The sequence below is a fragment of the Meleagris gallopavo genome, chromosome 2 (genome assembly GCF_000146605.3).
Source record: "Meleagris gallopavo isolate NT-WF06-2002-E0010 breed Aviagen turkey brand Nicholas breeding stock chromosome 2, Turkey_5.1, whole genome shotgun sequence".
Classification (NCBI taxonomy): Eukaryota; Metazoa; Chordata; class Aves; order Galliformes; family Phasianidae; genus Meleagris; species Meleagris gallopavo.
The window spans coordinates 78,165,671-78,185,040 of NC_015012.2; the positions used below are offsets into that span (position 1 = coordinate 78,165,671).

The following is a 19,370-nucleotide window of genomic DNA, read 5'->3' on the forward strand; positions in this document are numbered from 1 at the left end:
CATGTACTCTGCGAGAAAAAAAAAATAATGGCACACCTCCTCTGCATATTCAATATTAAGCAACAGATAAGCAAAACATTGGAAGTTTTAACATTTGTAACAGTTGAATAGTTATTCAGAAGTAGTAGTGCAGAAGTGCAAAGAAGTAGCTAGGAGACATTTCAATTGCTCTTCACACAGAAGGAATATTCTATAGAGTAAAAGTTTTCTCCACAAGTTTTCTTCTTAAGCAATATTTCCCCTCTCCAGATAAAGCCAGAGAGAATGTTTCAGTTCACATGCTCTAAATAGTTTCCTAAACTGCCTACAGTATGAAAGGTACAGAACGTTAACTCATTTTTCTTTGGTAGCTTCAATCTTGGCAACAAGTTTTTACGTAAGAGACAAGCAGGGTACAATTAGCATATACACTTATTGTGCTATAGTACAGGAGTATGAATGTTTGTAATACACTAAATCAGAAATAACAGGCTCATTGGAGGAAACAAGCCAATAATCCAGAGAATACCTACTAAGTTAAAAAAGAGCAGATGTTGAACAGCCACAGGAATACCACGCACCAGAATAGTAAGTGCTCTTTCTACAAGCACTTGGTACTGTCACAGCAGGATGGTCTTAACTGGCATAGGAAGATGGTAAAGACTTGGTCTTAAAATAGACTTGAAACAGAGGTGTGAAAATTACATAAATCCCATTCTTCAAAAGATTTCCTCCTTATTACTAAGTTATTTGAAGGATTGTTTTGCTGCCACTCACGTTTTTATTCCTCTAAATCTTGAGTCACAGAAGCGAAAGCCTCAGAAAACAACTGGAAGGTATCAGTGAAACCTAATGCTCCAAAAATCAAAATGCAAACAAATTCTGTGAGACCAGGTAATCTGGAGAAAAACGCTCAGAATAGGAGTTGGTAAATGTTTACATGTATGTTTACAGTGAAAGACAATTCCTCCTCAAGTGGGGCCTTTTTCACAGCATTTTACCAAGCTTTTTTGTTCCTGGTGAGTTATCCAAAATTAAGCACAGAATACAAAAGCTACCTTAAAGATGTTCAAATATTTTAATACTCATCTGAAGGGAAGTAAACATGAATTCTGTAATTAACATGTAGAAATAATCAAGGAAAGCTTCTCTAATACTATGTTTCCTCTTTTTCCGTCACTGTTCAAAGGACGCAACACTCAACACATGAAAATTAACAAGGAAAGAACCACTTAGCAATGAACCTAGGATCTTGATATGCATAACTTATGAAAGAAAAGGCAAAAGCCACAAACTTAAAAATATTTGCTCAAGATAGAGATTCTACAAACAAACAAACTTCATGTTTTCAAAGGAAAATATGGCAGGTGTCTTGAAGGTTATTTTTTCCCCTCCTAATCTGAAACTTTTAAATATTTAAATGTCTTCCAATTAAGTAATTTAAAATTCACTCTTGCACCAGAAATATACCTCAGTGACAACAAAAATCTGATCTATCTACTAATAATCACGTATAAAACCAGTGTAGCTACATTCAGTACACTTTATTTACACTGCTTAGTATTAGTGCTCTTAAAAATCCAAATTAAGTGGTTTCTGAGCATCATTAATCTTGACAATTTTTCTATTTTGAAGTTTGTAAAGCATACTGGATTTGCAAAGCAGTTTTATTTTTTTAATAGAACATAAGCCATTTTATTTCTATTACACTTTGAGAGTAATGCTTCCACTATGCCATTAATCAATCAGCAAAAGAACAGCTCAAGAACTGGATGGTATTTACATGTATCTACCAGAACTGTAACTAATTGCTTATAGAAGCAGAGTGCTTTTTTCCCCTAGTTTTGGATAAGCCTGGACACAAGAGGCATTTCTTTTACTTGGCAGCAAAGAACAGAACAGCACAATACTATACTCACATTGTAGAACATTTCAAGAGATTTGCAAGTTTTACATAGCCAATTTTACGATTGGGTTTTAGAAAGTCTTTTTTTTTTAAATTTAGTTTGAGTGATAAAGGATCTTGAGAAGTCTTGTACAAGTTTTTGTAATTCAAAAACTGTACAGCATTGTTAGAAAACAAAGACTATAGTAACAAACTATCCTATCTATTTTCATTGTTCAATCCAAGTGGCAAGTCAAGATTTACTGTACATAGATATATATTTTTTACATTTAGTTTTTAAAGTGTGAACTTTATGCTGAGTGTCCTCTTAAAAGCTAGCAGCACTAAATACTCTTTTGAACAGACCAGTTATGTTGCACCCTGAATAGCAGTACATCACTTTGCTGTCCATGATTTTTGACTCCCAGATTTGGCAAATGCCGATACGTCGAGACTTTTACCACTGTTGCATTGTTCATATAAAGTCTGAAAATGAATAAAAACACAAGTATTCAGGTAAACACATATAGACTCAATCTTTGTAAGAAATGTTACCACTTGAAATAACTTCTCAGTTGAAATATTAATATTACTAACTGCACTAAGGCTTGCTCAGAAATCAGCGAATAAAGATGCATTTAAGATCAATAGCTTAGTCATGGCAGCTGTAAAGCAATAGTGCCTGAAAGAAAATTCATACTGACTTAGTGAGAAAAAGTAGTATTTCACAAGTTTGAAGAGAACTAATTACCAAGATTTAAATCCATGTTTACTCCATTAACTGCCTCTGAAGCAGAAACACCAGCATAGAAAGAGAGATACTTATACAAAGCTTGCTTACACTGAGTATACAAGGAAGGAAACTTCGTGTGAGGAAATCAGAAAAAATAGTGGCCACAAACATAGCCACATCACAATATTGTTAAAAGGATAATCTTTTCTTCACACAAAAGTTTCAGGTTACCATTCTGAACCATGAATGGAAGAACCATCTACAGTGATAACTGATCCAACTTCAATAAGGAATATGGGTCATTTTTGTATTTAATTATTTTGGGGCCAGTTATTGCTGCTACAGAAAAGTCTAACAAAACAACAGAAGCACTGTCCACCAAAAAATCCTTATGGTGCCAGAAGTAGGAATACCCACAGACTTGAATAGACTCCTCACCATGCCTGTCTTCTCTTAGAAAGAGAGATCATGAAAGTCAGGGCTCTGTTTGTCAATATCTTTAACATAGTAACAAGGAATTAGCTAGGACAAGTGGAAGAGGCAGTTTCTAACTTCAGTCAGCCTGAAAGAAAAGCAGCCGAGTAAAGGCTGTTTTGGAGGAGACGCAAAGGCCAGTCAGGATGGTGGGTATTGGAAATGAAGATATACAAAATACAGATATACTGGGAGCTGAATGAAAAGAAACAGGGCAAGAATAAACCAAGATAACCACCTTTTGAATCTTCCAATTCAGGAGTAAGTAGAGATCACAACACACCCACAAACAAAAGCATGACAATATGCTATGTTTTTGCAGCAGTGGGTAAAGCTCCAATACATGCATCCCTTCGTCTTTCATTACCAAACACTTTACTTTATTGCATGAACATGCGCTAAGATAGACATAGGGAAAGCCAATTTACTTACCCTAGCAGCTCTGGAAATAGAGTTGGGAGAATTTAAGCCAACAAGTTGGCCAAGGATACGCTTTACTTCCTCTGTTGCTCCTTTTGCATTTGCAACACCTACAGTTAATTTAAAATGATTACAGCTATATACAATTGTGTATAATCACCAAGAAGTCTGTAAGACACAGACAAAAGGTCAGTTTTGAAAATAATGGTTTAAAAATTAAAAATTATAAGTTTAAGTGAAATCTTACATATAACGTATGTGGGTTCCAAACAAAACCACCTACTGCAATGCCAGCAAGTGTCTATGTACAAAAAAAGGCTTTTGATTTCTTAAACATAATTTTAAGTGCTATTTAAGAAATATATTTTAAAAATAGACATACCTGTTTGACATTGGGTTTGAATTTGAACATAGGGATGTATCAACAACTCTGAAACGGATATTCTTTGTTTAGGATTTCTTACTAAACAGCGCTGCAAATGAAAAAAAGGAATATTTTACTGTTTTACTCTAGCAACAACATTGGAAGATGTTGTTGGCTCTCGTGTTTACATCTCTTTACTTTCAAAAACTCAAAATGATATTGGAATTTGAAAGTTGGGGATAAATGCTTCTGGATTTCACTTCGCTCCCTCCTGAGCAGCACAATTAAGGGTTTTACGTAAAATAAGTGAAGTCTCAAATGCAGGCAAATATTCAGGATAAGAGAAGGGGGTGAAGGGTACGAAAGCTACTTAATTTAGTTTGGGTGGCTCAAAGGAGTTAAGCCAGACTGCTTTAAGCATTTACTTATTTGCTACTGAGCTGAAAATAGACTTCTACTACAGAAACCATGAAATAGTAAGTTTCAGTTTTTTGGAATAAGGCCTGTTACTATTAGCAGCAATTAACATTATTTGTTAAACAAGCTCCTCAAGTACAATTCATTTATTCAATTTAAGAAAATATGCTTTAAATAAAGAAGTTGCCATTGTTTGAATCAAAATTAATCTCCAGGAACAATTACCTTTAGCACATCTTGAAGATCTTTCTCAGCAATATCTGGGAATTCTATTTCATAATGAGGATCAACAATAGCATACAGTTTTTTACGTGTATTTGTTATATGTTGAAATGGAGTCCTTCCATATGTCATACAATATAAAATGCATCCCAATGACCACACATCACTTTTTGGACTTATCTAAAAAGTAAAAAAAAGATTTTTTCACTTAGGAAATGGTAACTGTACAGTTCACTCAGTTTAGCTCTTTTACACTGGATAATATGATTGACAGTGCACTGTTACCTATTAATAGTGTACTGTAATGTGACTTTCAGTAATTGTCAATAAGAAAGTCTTTTTTTTTTTAAGTTATGTTTGAAAAAGTCAACTTTAGTAACTTAAAAGCCCTTAAGCTGAATAGCAGTATTCTGATTTTGGATATATTCATAAATCCAAATAGAATATACTAAATTCAGCTCGAAAGCCAATAAGGCATCATAGGTATGCTTGTGCCTAAAGTGGGAAACTACAGTCCAGCTCTTCTAAGCTTTAAGGATTCATGATCCAAATTCCAACCACCACATTTGGGCTGCTCTTTAAAGAGGACTTCCCACTCCTCTTACTGAAGTGCTTTAAAAAAAAAAAAAAGTTGGAGGGTAGGGGGAAGTGGAGGGATGTGGAAGAGACAGATTGCATTGACTTAGCAGCATGATGGTTGGATTTTTGCTGAAATTAGCTAAGAGCTAGAACAAGGCTGTACTTCATTTACAGATTTTAAAAAATTTAAAAGGTAGAAGTTTTAAAGGCAAGAGGTGTAATCTTTTAATAAAGGAATAATTTATAAATCTCAATTTATAAAACATTGTCCTGTATCTCACAGGATTCAAGATACAACCATGACAGACATTATCCCAACCTTTCATTTAAGCAAACACGAAGAGCATTTTACAGCATAAATTTTTTCTTACTTCCATTGGAAGATTTCTAAGCCAGATCTACTTATGTAGAATACTAAAATATAGCTGTAAAGAATAAAGAGCTCCATCAATTTTTGGAACAGACAAAACAGATGGCTATGAGCAGCACAACAGGCAATCAAGAAAACGGCTAGGGAATGATTCCTTCAGTTGAGTCTATGGAAGATCCTGATTATAAAAGTATCAGATGAAATACTGAAATCTTGAACTATGGCACACGTCTTTTCAGGAACACAGTACTCATGTTAACCTTCTGACACAAGTTAGTGTCAGATATGGAGTATCCTGTGGTTTATCTCAAACAGCAGCAAAAAGAAACAGAGACAAGTGATTCTCCGCATCAAAAAATTTTGGCTTGGAAAGCAGGAAATGGAAAGAAGCCTCAGGAATTTTTCATTTTAAATACCATCAGTAATCTTCACTAAAGAAAGCAATCAATAAATTAGAAACCCAAACCTCAGAACACACAGTGACATACTCCACAAAGTCCGATACAGATCTATTATCACCACTGAATATCATTCATACTCATAGCACAGGAAGATTGCTTTATACCATTCCTTATGGATTGAGACAGTTGTTTATTATTGGTTTACATTTAATACTTCTTACTGTTTTCTGTCAGCTATTTCAACTCCCTCAAGTCCGTGCGCCTGTCTTACTTTCAATTTAATTCAATTCAGCACTTCCCTAAACACTCTCTGCAGAAAACAGAGTACTTAGCCTTCAAACTGCCCACCACCACCTTGGCATTGTGGATTTTTGTTCTATTTCAGCAGAAGATTTTGAAAAAAAAACTAAACTTTCAATTATATGCCAGAATTACATAGTATGCAAGACAGTAGGAGGAAAAAAAAAAGTCACGTTACCTTAGATTGCGATTTCCCGTTTTCTCCATAGGAAGAAGACATATCTTGTATTGCTTCAGGTGGCATATAATTCATTGTGCCAACCTAGTAAAAATATTCAATGAGGCATGTTCCTAGTAAGTAAGACTTCTTTTTTGTCTCAAAGTACAGAAAAGCATATAGGAAATCAGTACAGTACTCATTCAAGTTGTGAGATTAACATAATGAACAAGTACTACAACATTTTACTGAAAGCGGTACATCAATTTTCCAGAATTGTCACCTGTGAATCTTTAACGATGCTTGTCACATCTGGCTGCATTTGGTTTGCAATGCCAAAGTCAATCAGTTTTAACATTCCGTCAACTATCAGAAAGTTTGCTGGTTTAAGATCACTGTGAACAATGCCTGTAAAACAGTTTCAAGTCAATCAAGTTGTTACTGAAGTATGTTCTTTGTTCAGTTACCTGACTATTGTACAGAGAGAACACACAGATCAATTGTTTGGTGATAACTAAATTATTCTTTGCAGATTTCATTTAAAGTGTTTCTTTTTTTCCCCCCCTAATCAGCATTTAGATTCACATAATAAGCTCATAATTGGAAGTACTAAAATCTTCAGTAACCCTGAAATATCTCCATGAATCTCAAGTTGAATAGTTTCTCTCAAAGGATAGGCCATTTAGGGGATATAGACCTATGCTGTAGGTGCATAGACATTCACTTAAAACAGAGTCAACATTTAGCTTCAGATTCCCAAGTGTTCCTTTTGCTATGGCACAGGCAGTAGCTTTTCAGTAGCCTTCATTTATACTACAAGGAAGTAAAACAAGTACAGAGTACTATTTCAATATTAATAGGTATAGTACAGCTGTAATAACAGAAAATTAGGAAATTAAACAAGATGTGGCTAAAAAGCAGGGAAACTAAAAATTTTAAAAGCCAAAACCAGGAAGTAAAAGTTCACATCAGTTCTACAATCTGTATGTAATCTAAAAAATAAGACGGGAAAAAAAACAAACTAATAAAATATTTCTGTAGTTTGCTGTTGCTGTTCAGGAATGCCATCATATCAGCTGTTCTGCTGATATTACTTCTTCAGTTTACTTTTAAATAATTAGCTAAGCTGGTACTTGGAAAAAAGAGTGCCAGGAAGAGAAAGATAGAAATAGCTTAGTTTAATATTTTTCTGCTTCCTTGATCTAGCAAAAGGTACCATTCACTGAGGATTACCTCCATTGATGTCTTAAATGCACTCTGCTTGCTTTATAAACTATGAGTTCTGGTCATTCCTACTTCATATAATCAACTAATTATTCTTTATTTTTTCAATCTTCACCATGTTACACAGAAATAGAATACGGATACATGCATTTCAGTTATGGGGGTAAGGATGAAAGGAAGTCTCATGAAATACAAGGAGTGAAAAAGTTGAATTAAGTAAAGACAACAGATCTGTGCAGAAGCAAAGTAGTCAAAATTTCTTTAGAGAGTAAAAGTGGTTTTAATGAGAATTTTATGGAGAACTAGAAGTTCCAGGAGTCTACAGTGTAGTTCATTACAGGAATCATTTTTTAGCTGTTGCAAGGAAATAGAAAATGTTACAGAACAGTGATACTTGTTGATCCCTGTGAGTCAAAAGAGAGTCAACTTCAATAAAGATATGCTCACTTTGGTTTCATTGTCACAATACAGTAAATACCACCTTCAAAGATCACTAGGCTTACATCCAAATTGAAAACACTATCACCTCCAAAATTCAAAACACCATGTCTGTCTTATAACCTATACAAATACCTAGAATTATTTAAGAGTACCGTGTTCGTGGATCGTGTGAACAGCTTCCAACATATTTTTCCAATAGCTCTTCCGTTCCAATGGATCAATATTCTTTTTCTTTTTCAGCCAGCTATTGAGATCAATGTTTCCACACTCCATTACCATGTAGATATGCTGATCAGTAATTTCACTAAAACAAAATAAATGTTAAAATTCAAGGCAGCTTTATTAAATCAATACTGCATGATATGAATAGTAAGTTCACTCACTAGCTATAGAGACGGATTATCTTATCACTATGCTCTTGCAGTTTACTCAAATGAGCAATTTCATTCTTATAGCTTTCAACAGTCTGCTGATCAGCTTCTTCTAGATTCACATACTTGACTGCATACAGCTGCTTCTTTTCATTCAGTACTTGAAACACCTGAAAAAACAGTTAATTCCATCTTAAGAACAATTTATTTCATGATCCTCCATTTCACCACAGCCAGAGTTTAAAAGGAAAGACATACCTTTTAAAAAGGAAGAAGCACAGTAAATGTACAGAAGTTCCTGTTTGCTGAAATTAAGGTTTTATCAAAATTCATTGGTTACAACAGAAACAGGCGGGAGAAGAGGAGGCTCAGAGGGAATCTCAATGTTCATAAATACCTGAAAGGAGGATGCTGAGAGAATGGAATCAGGCTCTTTTTGGTGGTACCCAGGTACAGGAAAAGAGGCAACAGGCACAAACTGGAACACAGGAGGTTCCCTCTCTACATCAGGAAGCATTTATTTACTGTACAAGTGACAGAGCACTGGCACAGGTTGCCCAGGAAGATTGTGTAGTCTGCTCCTTGGAGATTTTCAGAAGCCACATGGACACAGTCCCGGGCACTCTGCATGAGTAGGGGTTGAACAGATGATATCCAGAGATCCCTAACAATCTCAGCTTATTTTGGACAATTCTGTGATACCGGGAATTTTAAGACTCTTCATCTTAAAGAAGATCTTCAGGAACATAAAACAGTCTAACAGTAACTTAAGGCCTATGTAGAAAGCAAAACAAGAAAGTGGGCTGCCACCATCATTTACTAATCTAAGAGAAGATAGTTGAATGATTGCTTTCTTATTTCTGTAGCTTCTATTTTCTAAGCAAATGCATTCAGTATACTTGTTTACTGTTTTCTTTGTATCAACACACATGGCTTTTTTCACCCACTGTTTTGACTTTCTCTCTCCACTGAAATCAATACTTGTTTAACATTCTGAAAAAGCAATGCCATAGAATATAATTCAGGGAATTCTGAACTATGAAAAATAACACTGTAACAAATCTCACCTGTGTGCTATTATTTGCATCCATGAGAGAAAGTGTAAGCTTGGCCCTGTAATTTTTTTTTTTCAGGTTTTTTTTTTTCAGGTCAGTCAAACAGTATTAGATAACCACAGTATACATATTTATAATAAATACCACTGTGTAAATGAATTACTACATCTGAAAGGCTAATACAGCATCTTACCTTGCTTGAGCCTCCACTACCTATTTGCTTTAATATTGTATAAACTCTTCCTTTAATAGCAATGCATTCATTTGAAGGTATAGAAGCTGAAACCTGTGTACACACAGAAAAAATAAATGAAAGTAACTACTGGTACCTATGCATCAGAACTTGGAGGAGCTCTATTTCTACTAACATTATTTAAGTTGTATTGATCTTCCTGAACAAGGCAAAGCATACAAAAGAAACCTCAAATATGTTCGTCTACTAAAAGATGAAGATCCCCACAGCATAACTTGTATAACGATCATCACAAGCTTACTAAGCAGCACCATTTCATAAGCTTGTCCATCAACACATTGAACACAGGCCTTGAAAAAGCCTCACAAAACTTTGTAGAGACTGCAGAATAGAGGTCATATCACTTCCTGTGCTCCTAAAAATAAATGCAATTACTTACGCTCGGTTGAGTAATTCCAACAAGATTTACTATTTAGACCACCACAGTTGCATAACTATTCTATTTTGTTTCACATTTTTATTTCAAATCATTCAACCTAACCAGGATTACGTGTGTACAGAAATACACACAGTGAAAATACATTCAATATCAGTTCTCCACTGCTATTTACAGAAAAGTAGAGCCTAAACTCTGCCTTAAAGTCTCACATAATTCAAATTAGTGAATAGATTTAATCAGAATAAAATGCTTTTTCTGTAAATAACTAAGTGACTATGCTTTCCCTTACTTATTCCAGAAATATGAGTAACAACTTCAAATTAAAAATACATGTAATACACACATTTCCCCTAAAGAAGTCTCTAATGAAAACATGCTAAAAACGGTAGAAGACAGCTTAAAATTGTTACCTGCAAGCCCATTTGATTTTGAAACGTAGTTGCTGGAGTATGTGGTAGAAAATATGGGAGCTGATTGTAAGGAGTAGAAATTTGATATCCTGGTGAAAAGTTGTTCCTTACAATTGGTGTTCTGAAACTAAAGGAAATCATTGTTAATAATATCTGCATTTAGTTAGACTTCTTTTTAAATGAAGTTTTCTAAGATAAAATCTTCATTCCTTTTTGAAAGTTAATCCCCATCAGCAATCGTTCAAATCCCTGCTGTATTTAACAATTAGCATTAAGATCTTTTCCACTTTGACTTAGAAGTCCTTAGATCTACAGAATAACTATAACAGAGAAAATATTTCTTTAAAACAGTAGCAAACTAACCTCCCTTCTTCAGACACCAGCTGGCACTCATAAGGTGGAAAGTGAAAGCACCATAAAAATAGAAGAGCAGCCCATAAGACAAGGCAAGCTACAGTTATTCCTAAACTTACTATTCTTTGTTCAAAACATTTATGAATAAAATGTGTTTGTTTTTTTTACTGAAAGTGAACATATTGAGACAAAGCTTCAATATAAACACGAGAATTCTTGAGAATGTCAGCTATGCTGCATCTGAGCAGAAAGTAGAACATACATTTAAGTAAACTAAAGATTCCAGTAAATCCTTTATATCTTATGATTTGTCCCCTTGATATGTCTACCACATATTTTACATTAACAAACACATTTTCCCCCTTGTTGTTTCATTCATTAACGGCACAGGATGAATCATGACTTACAAATATGTATTTAAAGAAAAACTTGAGCATTACACAGTTGGTACCAGGTTGGTACCAGGCTGCTTGAACCTTGCATTGAATGAAAAGCTATTAGTTTCTCAAACTCTATCAGGTTCTTGCAATATTAATTTAGTGATTCAGAAATGTAAGTCATTCCATTTTTTAATTAACCTGGGCTAAAACACCACTAGCAATAATCTGAGTGTTTAGTCTGCAAATATCAGAACTGGAAAACAATTTTATACACTTAGTACTCATTCTATTGAGAGTAAAGTGACAAACTTTATTTTTCAATCCTTCAATATAGTCAAAGCACAACTCTCACTGATCATATAGTTCCTCAACAATTACACACACTTCCAAACCACTTTTTTTTGTTGTTTGTTTTTAAATTAACCTATACCATGAGATGACACGCTTCACTCACTACAAACATTCCAACTCAACATAAAGCATCAGAAGCAGTCAGGAATCTTTTTGCTATCTGAACAGAAGAACTTAAAATTAAAATCCCTGTTAAAAATCACTGAAGTAGTTGCAGAGACCAAGTGCTGCCTATGACTGTGCAATTAAATGACATGGCTTACCACTCCATATAATCAGCACATGTAGAGCTTGGTGTTCCACAAACATACAATAGCTCATTTTTCTTTGAGACATCTGGTGGTGATAGCCTTCTTGAAATGGGATGACCAGATTGCTCAAGACTTGACCGCTTTCCCTAAAGAAAGTAAATGTATTATTCCACACAAGAAGCCACCACTAAGAAATCATTTTACACAATATGTGAAAGTAGCTTCAGGTAGCAAACCATCACATATTCCTGTTACTTCACCTCTCTATAGCAGTTTTGCTGCATCGCTTCTTGACTTGGCCATTTTTTTCTGGAGTTAACACAGTTCAGTTTTATCTGATCAAATTGCTTTCTATAGCTTTCAGCAGAACTGGATTGCTGCTGCTGACTTTCCATGCTCCTTGGCTCTGGTATCTTCAGCTCTTGATACTGGAGTTTATTTTCTGTATAAATCAGAAAATTAAAAATACTTAATATTCAGTACTTGAAACAGTTTCTGGTAATTTACCTCAATTCCTAGATACTTTTTCCCCTCATTTTCTACATCAGAATAAATGAGAATCATTGATTTACTGGACTCTGACATCTTTTACACAGTGTTACTCACAAGGCATTAGTGTAATCTTCAGGGTTAATATTCAGCTCGGTGTAGTAACATGGCAACTTCCTTAAAAAACTTAGAGTATTACTATAATAGTAACACAAATGCTCTGCATGTGGGCAAAGAAAATATTTGTAAAACCATATTCATCAGTCACACCATAACACCCAGGGACACTCTGAGCAGGTTTATAAAGCATTTAGGATAAGCTTGCTGCAATACTTCACATCAGAAGTCTGTTGCCTGTAGCAACAGGCAATCTATAATCCAGCGTAATTACTGAAGCCAAAGGCATAAAGCAACAAGGTTGCTCAGTCACATGGTTCCTTTTTCAGAGTTAACAGGACAAACTGCAGCAGAGTAGGCTGCAAACAGCATAGCTTGGGTGTTCCTCCAACTGCTTGTGCAGATTCATGCAAGTAGAAATATATGCTAAACAGAAGTTGGATGCAATTTTAAAAGACCAAAAAAACACAAAACAAACAAACCACAGTACTTCCTTTGGAAGCTTAAATAAAACACAAACGGGCAAAATATGACCTGAAACCCAAACTGTTCACATGCAAACTAATGGGTAAGGTTTGGAGGTGTGGATAGTTTTGGTTCGTGTTCTTTTATTTAAGTTAGTTGGAGGGAAGGGTCTGAAGTTGAAAAATTGTTCAACTTAAGTTTTCCTCTTTCTTACTACAAGTAGCTAGTTATATGCATAATCCTAAATCCAACCATTGTAGGATTACACTACATTAGACTTTTTCCACTTACTTTTGTCAGTCATTATTAGCATCCTTCCAAGCTTTACCATCCTAAAATACTTGATACAAGTCTGAGTTTTTTCTGGATTGTTATAAACACTTTAAGAGGCTTTTTCTCATGCTTCTTGTTCTATGTTGTGAGGTAAATTAGGGAATGGTCAGACCCCATACATTAGGTAGATATTTAATTAGCACATAAGTTACTCCTAGAATACTCTCAAAATACATCTGCTTCTTAAGTTAGAAATTTTTCTAAATAAATGCATTAAGTATTTTCAGTAAAAATCTAAGCCATTCAAATGATATAAAACTTAGTTTTCTTCAAAATGAGTTTAAAAATTAAATAAAAGCATAACTGTGCTATCACTGCAGATAATCAAGGAACACAGAACAGTGAAATGTAGAAGCATTACGTTACTTAGAGCAAGCACATTTATGTTGAGAATGTAACAGTGCATTTGTTTGTGAAGTCTTTAGAGGCTCATTAAATCTCAATGTCACTTATTTAGTACAATTGCCATTCACACGAACCAAGGACTCCAGAAGTATAAGTCAGATTTAACTGAGCACATGGAAAGAAAAGACATTAAGTGGGTTGTTTTTTTTTCCCCAGTGTCCTAAAAGAGTGTAAACAACTTGTCATTTAACAAATTGTCATTTTCATACTTTTGAGAACCCTCTTAAGAAAACAACCATAGACAACAGAGAAAGTTCTGTATTCTCCAATTTGTCCAAAGACTAAAATGAATGGTGTGATAAAACTCAGGTCAGAAAGACACTATTACAAGCTAGGAAATGTCCAAAGTTACCTCCAAATGTCAAATCTATTAAGATGCATGAGGCACTGAATTTGACCAAATACAACAGAATACAAGTGTAACCTAACAGGTGGAACCAAGAGGAAGGCAAGAGAAACCTGACCAAAACAGAAGTGAGTGTTGCATATCTGAATTAATCTTAATAGGGAATTTCTCACATATAAAGAGCAGCAGAAAAAATACCTACTTTCTCATACTAACATATAAAGAGGAGAGAAAGAAGGGAATGCCAAATACAATGGATGATGTGGATGTGTTAGATCCACCGAGAACCAAGGGAGCTCTGGAGTTTATCTTCCCCCAGAACAGAAGACACAATTGCAGTGATCTTTTAAAGCTTACTTCAGACAAAGCATCTTAAAATAAATTTTAACACAAAAAATTAGAGCTATGGCATTCACATGGCAAACTACAACATATACAAGGAAAGCAAAGTAGTATAATTTGAGTGCCAAAATAAAGCCTAAACAGACAACACTCCATGAATATTCTAATCCACAGTTGGAATTGCTGTCAGTCAGCATACACTTCTCCTGTATAAACTATCACTTCTGCTGGCAGCATTTTTCCATGCTCAGGCTGGCAAGTCTTAATTTGAAACCCTATATTGATGCTGTTTACATTATTTTTATCATAAAATTAGGTATATAGAGTTAGCACTACACATTTGATTGGGCATTTTATCTCAAACCCAGTCACCCACACGCAGGATGGACACCTTTGACTTCTGAACAGTTATTGAAGTTTTTTCAGCACTTCCACAAGCACCATTCAAAAACACACATTTTAATTGCTCTCAAACTCCAAGCAGATCCTTTTCTCCACTTTTGAAGAATGTTTTCTTTAGCAGTGTCCATGCTTAAAACACAGAACAGCAATTTTTCAATATTTATTCTATTTCAACATCCTAGAACATTAATAAGTTACCTTCTCTTTTCATCACAAGACTTGTATCTATTTTGTTTTTCAGAGTGACAGTTGAATTGGTAGCCATGTCTAAGCTGTTCTCATCCAACATCTGTAGCTGCACAGAATTTTTTTCTTGTAATAACTAAGAAAACAAAAAGCATGTTAAAAAGTAAAATGGTTCCTAAGCATAGTGCCCAAAAGACATTTCCATCTGATAAAAAATGACCAGCATACCATAGAACAAATAAATTTCAGAAAACAGTAGAGGATACACAAAGATTACTGATTCTGCTTTTAAATCCATTAATACACTCAATTGCCATCACAAAATTTCTTTAACAAACACCTAAATGTTTTCTTTCTGGAAGGACAAAACAAAAATGCAAAACGCAGCTCAAAATTCTACTCCATCAAAAGCCATGATTTATAGCTCCATAAATCACTTAACAGACATCACTGAATTAACATCATGGAAATAGAATACTTCCCAAGATAAAACTCCTGACTACAGCTGAAAGAGTCCTGTAATCAAGATGCAATCTCATTTCCTATTTATAAATAATAGGATGGATTTTTAAATCTTCCTCACCCTGTGCTTTCTCCCATCAGATTTACAGAGAGCTTTTTCTTAACACCTGATTACACATAATACTATTCAATTCTGAAAAGTACAATGAATGTTTCTGTTCGCAACTGATTGCTTAACAGAAAAATCCTACCGTATTACTTAATCAGACTTGAAGTGTTATCATTTTTTCTAACAACATCAGACATCCAGCTAGGGTTCATTCTGTCCATCTGAAAAATATTTATATTACCTTTGAGTTTGCCAGGTCACATGAATCATTCTCACTAGGTTTTGGTTCAGAGAGCGGAAAAGGTGGAATCAAGGCTGTACATTTGGAGCTAGATGTTTGCCTATTGAAATAATACTGTTAATTGTATAACATGCAAACATAACAATTGTATCTCGTGAGGCAGATGAAGACAGTTGTGTGAAGTTCAAAAACCATAGGAAAATGGGTCCATTGATAGCCAAGTGAGAAACAATACAGAAGTCTTGCCACTATAATCTCATGAAGTGACATGACTAATTGGTTGTCTTTTACTGCAAACGGTAATAAAGTACAGCTAGCAAACAATAGGCTTCAAAGTAAATTTCAAGCTCTGGGACACACATAACAACATGGTGTTAAGTTGGCAGATCCTTCTGCCGCTGAGCAGTTACATTAAAATGAGCACAATCACTTCCATAACAGAACAACTAACATATGCATCAGTAAATCTCCATTGTTATGAAAAATTATAACAGTATGGCTATGAAAAGGTTTTAAAAATATTTTGGAAAATAAGAATTTTTGGAACTAGAATTTACAAATCCCAAGTAATTTTCAACATAAATCATTTTTGTTTTAGTCTCTGCCTCTGTTGAGGCTATGGATTTGCTAGAATAAGAAATTGATCCATGCTGCTATACGAACAATCTCAGTATTATGTTAGGAAGATGTTTAATATCTATCACAATTGCAACTATTTGTCAATCTTTAATTTTTAACATTGTTAACACCGTCTTATAAGAAAAACTATCCCCATTGAAAAGGAGTATGGAAACCTGTTGCATTGCAATAAAGCCAAGCAACTATACCTTTTCATAACACCAGCTGTAAGAGGGACATCCATCTTCTGCACCACATCATCAAAATCATTTACTAGTTTAACAGGAATCCTCCCAAAAGGGCAGGCCTAAGAGTAAATCACAAGTTATCAAATGCATAGAGTATTAAAATTTTAATATTTTGAAAGAAAATAATTTATGCTATACCTGGCTAGATTTGTTTAGTGGTCTTAATGGATTGTGGAAGTTCACCATAGGATCAAGTTCTTGCGATTTCTCTTCCCTGAAGGCAAGATAAGTAAATAAATAAATAAAATACAGTAGCATACAGCTTTCTTTCGTAAATGTTTTAAGAAATTAAATAAGAAATAAAGCCATTACCCAAGAAGAAGTTTAGCAACAGCAGAAGAATTTTCAGTAGAATCATTCCTTTTTATATTTCTCTGATTTCCAACTATGCTCTGAAGTCCAGACTCTTGTATACTTGATACTGGAGGTAAATTAGTTAGAATTATTCAGACAGTACAACAGATTGCATTTCTAAAGAAAAGCATTTTTAATGATTTAGAAAGATATACATACATTTGCAGTAATCTAATATCAATATATATTAATATCATTATTTCTTTTAAATCTAGGCATACATTTTATACAATTTTAAAAGATTTACAGCCAGAGAGAGATATCTAGAACAGGCACAAAGTGGCATGCAACAGCTAAAATACAGCTTTGCAGAAATCAAGCAGCTAACTATAAACTACTTTAAAACAAAGGGAGATTCAACATATTCAAAGACTATCCAAGCATTTTAACTTTTCACTCAAAATCCTCAGTCACTGCGCAGAAGGAAAAGAATATTCCAAGAAAATACTGAACAATGGTTTAAGTAGCATGACAAAGAATGAGGAGGAAAACGGCAGCTTTCAGTGCAAGTCCATTTTCAAGATCTTCTCTCTGTAAATAAGCCTTTACTTCAAAACAGCATTATGTGAAGAATGAATATGAAGCTTGTCCTAAACAGACTCATCTGGAAATTTAGAACTGTTCAAATTTGGATTCTGTTTATTCCACATCCACATCTAAATAACCACAATTGTCAAGCTGTGTTCTACTACTGCAACTTCATAAAAGATACAGAAGCCAAAAGCAACAGCTTCAATAGCCCCATCTCAACCCAACAGAGAATCTCAGTCAGTCATGGAGGACTTGAGAAAAGTTATTTGAAGTTGTACATTAACCTTAGTACAAAAGTGTAAAGCCAATTTCTACTGAACACTGCCCTGAACATTCCCATCATCCAAACTATTTTTGTGTTAAGCTGAAAAGTAGAAGGGAAGGTAACTCCTCAGGGATGAACAAATTATCACGAGAAATCTGAACACACCAAGGTATCTATATCACACTTCCTGTGCACACAGTGCATAACCAGTATAATATACAAAGAAGATTAACTCTCCATTTAGGGAGCACTGAAGTATGAGCTGTTTTAAGAGCCTTAGGTGAATACTAAAGCCAACTTCAGTTTATTATTCTGATGAGACTCTTTGAAAAGAAATTACCATCTGATTAGTCAGATAAACAGCTAAGCTGAACTACAACACAAGATCATTAAAAAAGAAAAAAGAAGAAATACGCACTACAGAATACGTATTAAACTATTATGGGAAGATGATCTTCATTGTGTAGACCTTGTTTTCCATCATTACAGGGAATTATTGCCTGACCAAACAGAATTCATGGTTATCTACTACCTTCCAAGAAATCCAAGTTCAAGGGCTTTTATTTTTACATACAATTTTGCCTAACATTTAAGTTCTAGGGCAATTCATTAAAGTTCACTCATTTCTACTTTGAACCCTCCCATGTCTCTTTCTGTCTTTAGCCAGCAGAAGCTAGACTTCCAGCAGAAGACTGACATTTTAGCTATTTCTAGGGTTTTTTCTGTAAAGTACTCAAGTCAATATATACTACTTAGTGAAATAGTTCAAAATAAGTACTTCAACATATACTTAGAGTTTAACATTGAGAATAGCCTTGAATTGTCAGTTGACCAATCCAGTATTATCATTCCCATGCTCCCATAAACATATCTCATGCTTTTTTCTCCCATGTATTTCATGCCCAGGTTTACCATTGGACTCTCACATTCAGATGATCTACAATACTTAATTTCTTCTTGGTTTGAGACAGCTTCTCTCTTGTCCTATTCAGGAGGTATGTTTTTTTTTTTCCCCCCCTTCAAATTATCCCCAGTATGTCAGATATTTATATTGTCATCCATGAAAGAAAGAAGGGGAGGGAGAATTAAACCAAAAGCTTCTAGACTTGCTGAGGTTTTTACGTTTGCATCATTACCCTACAACTGCATGCAACTCTTGTCAAAAGCTTTCTGAACAATCTTTTCATGTGTGAAGAAATGCATTACACAGCATTACTAACTTTAAATAAGTTTCAAAAAGCAGCTCTTTAAGAAAGAAAATTAAATAGACAAGTCTTAAATGCCTGTAGATTAAGAGATAAGACTTTTTATTGCTCCAGAAGTAACAAAATTCAACTAAAGCAAAGCTCAGTAATTTAAGTCATCTACATCACTGTGTTTCTAGTGTGTTATTGCTTTTTAAAACTTTTATCTTTAAATAGTTGCACAGAAATGCAGCACTTTTCAAGCACTTACTGTTACAAATTAACATAAACTAAAACTAGATGAGTCCCCTCTTCCCCTGAATTCACTGATTCCTAAATGGCAGATAAGCCTTTTGCACATATTCTTTCACAGGTATACCTTTAAGATTTGCAGTAAGTAAAGCAAATAATATCAAACACTAACTGCACTCTCCATGAAGATTAACTTATCCTGGGACACAATTCATCAGATATGCAATTGAGGTCAGTAAGAAAACAAAGCT

General features: G+C 34.5%; 1 protein-coding gene across 3 annotated transcripts in view; it reads right to left on the minus strand.

Annotated features, from left to right (window-relative positions):
* Positions 1 to 1,034: 1,034 nt before the first annotated feature.
* The window catches only part of TTK (TTK protein kinase), a 32,911-nt gene continuing 14,575 nt past the window's right edge, over positions 1,035 to 19,370 (minus strand). The window contains exons 7-23 of one of the 3 annotated variants that reach the window (XM_010707700.3): positions 16,846 to 16,954; positions 16,672 to 16,747; positions 16,495 to 16,592; positions 15,668 to 15,767; positions 14,868 to 14,991; positions 12,031 to 12,212; positions 11,783 to 11,916; positions 10,435 to 10,561; positions 9,586 to 9,678; positions 8,350 to 8,507; positions 8,119 to 8,270; positions 6,585 to 6,709; positions 6,323 to 6,406; positions 4,498 to 4,674; positions 3,874 to 3,964; positions 3,504 to 3,601; positions 1,035 to 2,350 (exon numbers count right to left, since the gene is read on the minus strand). In XM_010707700.3, coding sequence (XP_010706002.1) covers positions 2,261 to 2,350; positions 3,504 to 3,601; positions 3,874 to 3,964; positions 4,498 to 4,674; positions 6,323 to 6,406; positions 6,585 to 6,709; positions 8,119 to 8,270; positions 8,350 to 8,507; positions 9,586 to 9,678; positions 10,435 to 10,561; positions 11,783 to 11,916; positions 12,031 to 12,212; positions 14,868 to 14,991; positions 15,668 to 15,767; positions 16,495 to 16,592; positions 16,672 to 16,747; positions 16,846 to 16,954 — 2,018 coding nt within the window. In that variant the 3' untranslated portion in view covers positions 1,035 to 2,260. The remainder of the gene's footprint in view (positions 2,351 to 3,503; positions 3,602 to 3,873; positions 3,965 to 4,497; positions 4,675 to 6,322; positions 6,407 to 6,584; positions 6,710 to 8,118; positions 8,271 to 8,349; positions 8,508 to 9,585; positions 9,679 to 10,434; positions 10,562 to 11,782; positions 11,917 to 12,030; positions 12,213 to 14,867; positions 14,992 to 15,667; positions 15,768 to 16,494; positions 16,593 to 16,671; positions 16,748 to 16,845; positions 16,955 to 19,370) is intronic. The other 2 variants (XM_019613136.2, XM_010707699.3) reach the window with 2 other exon arrangements.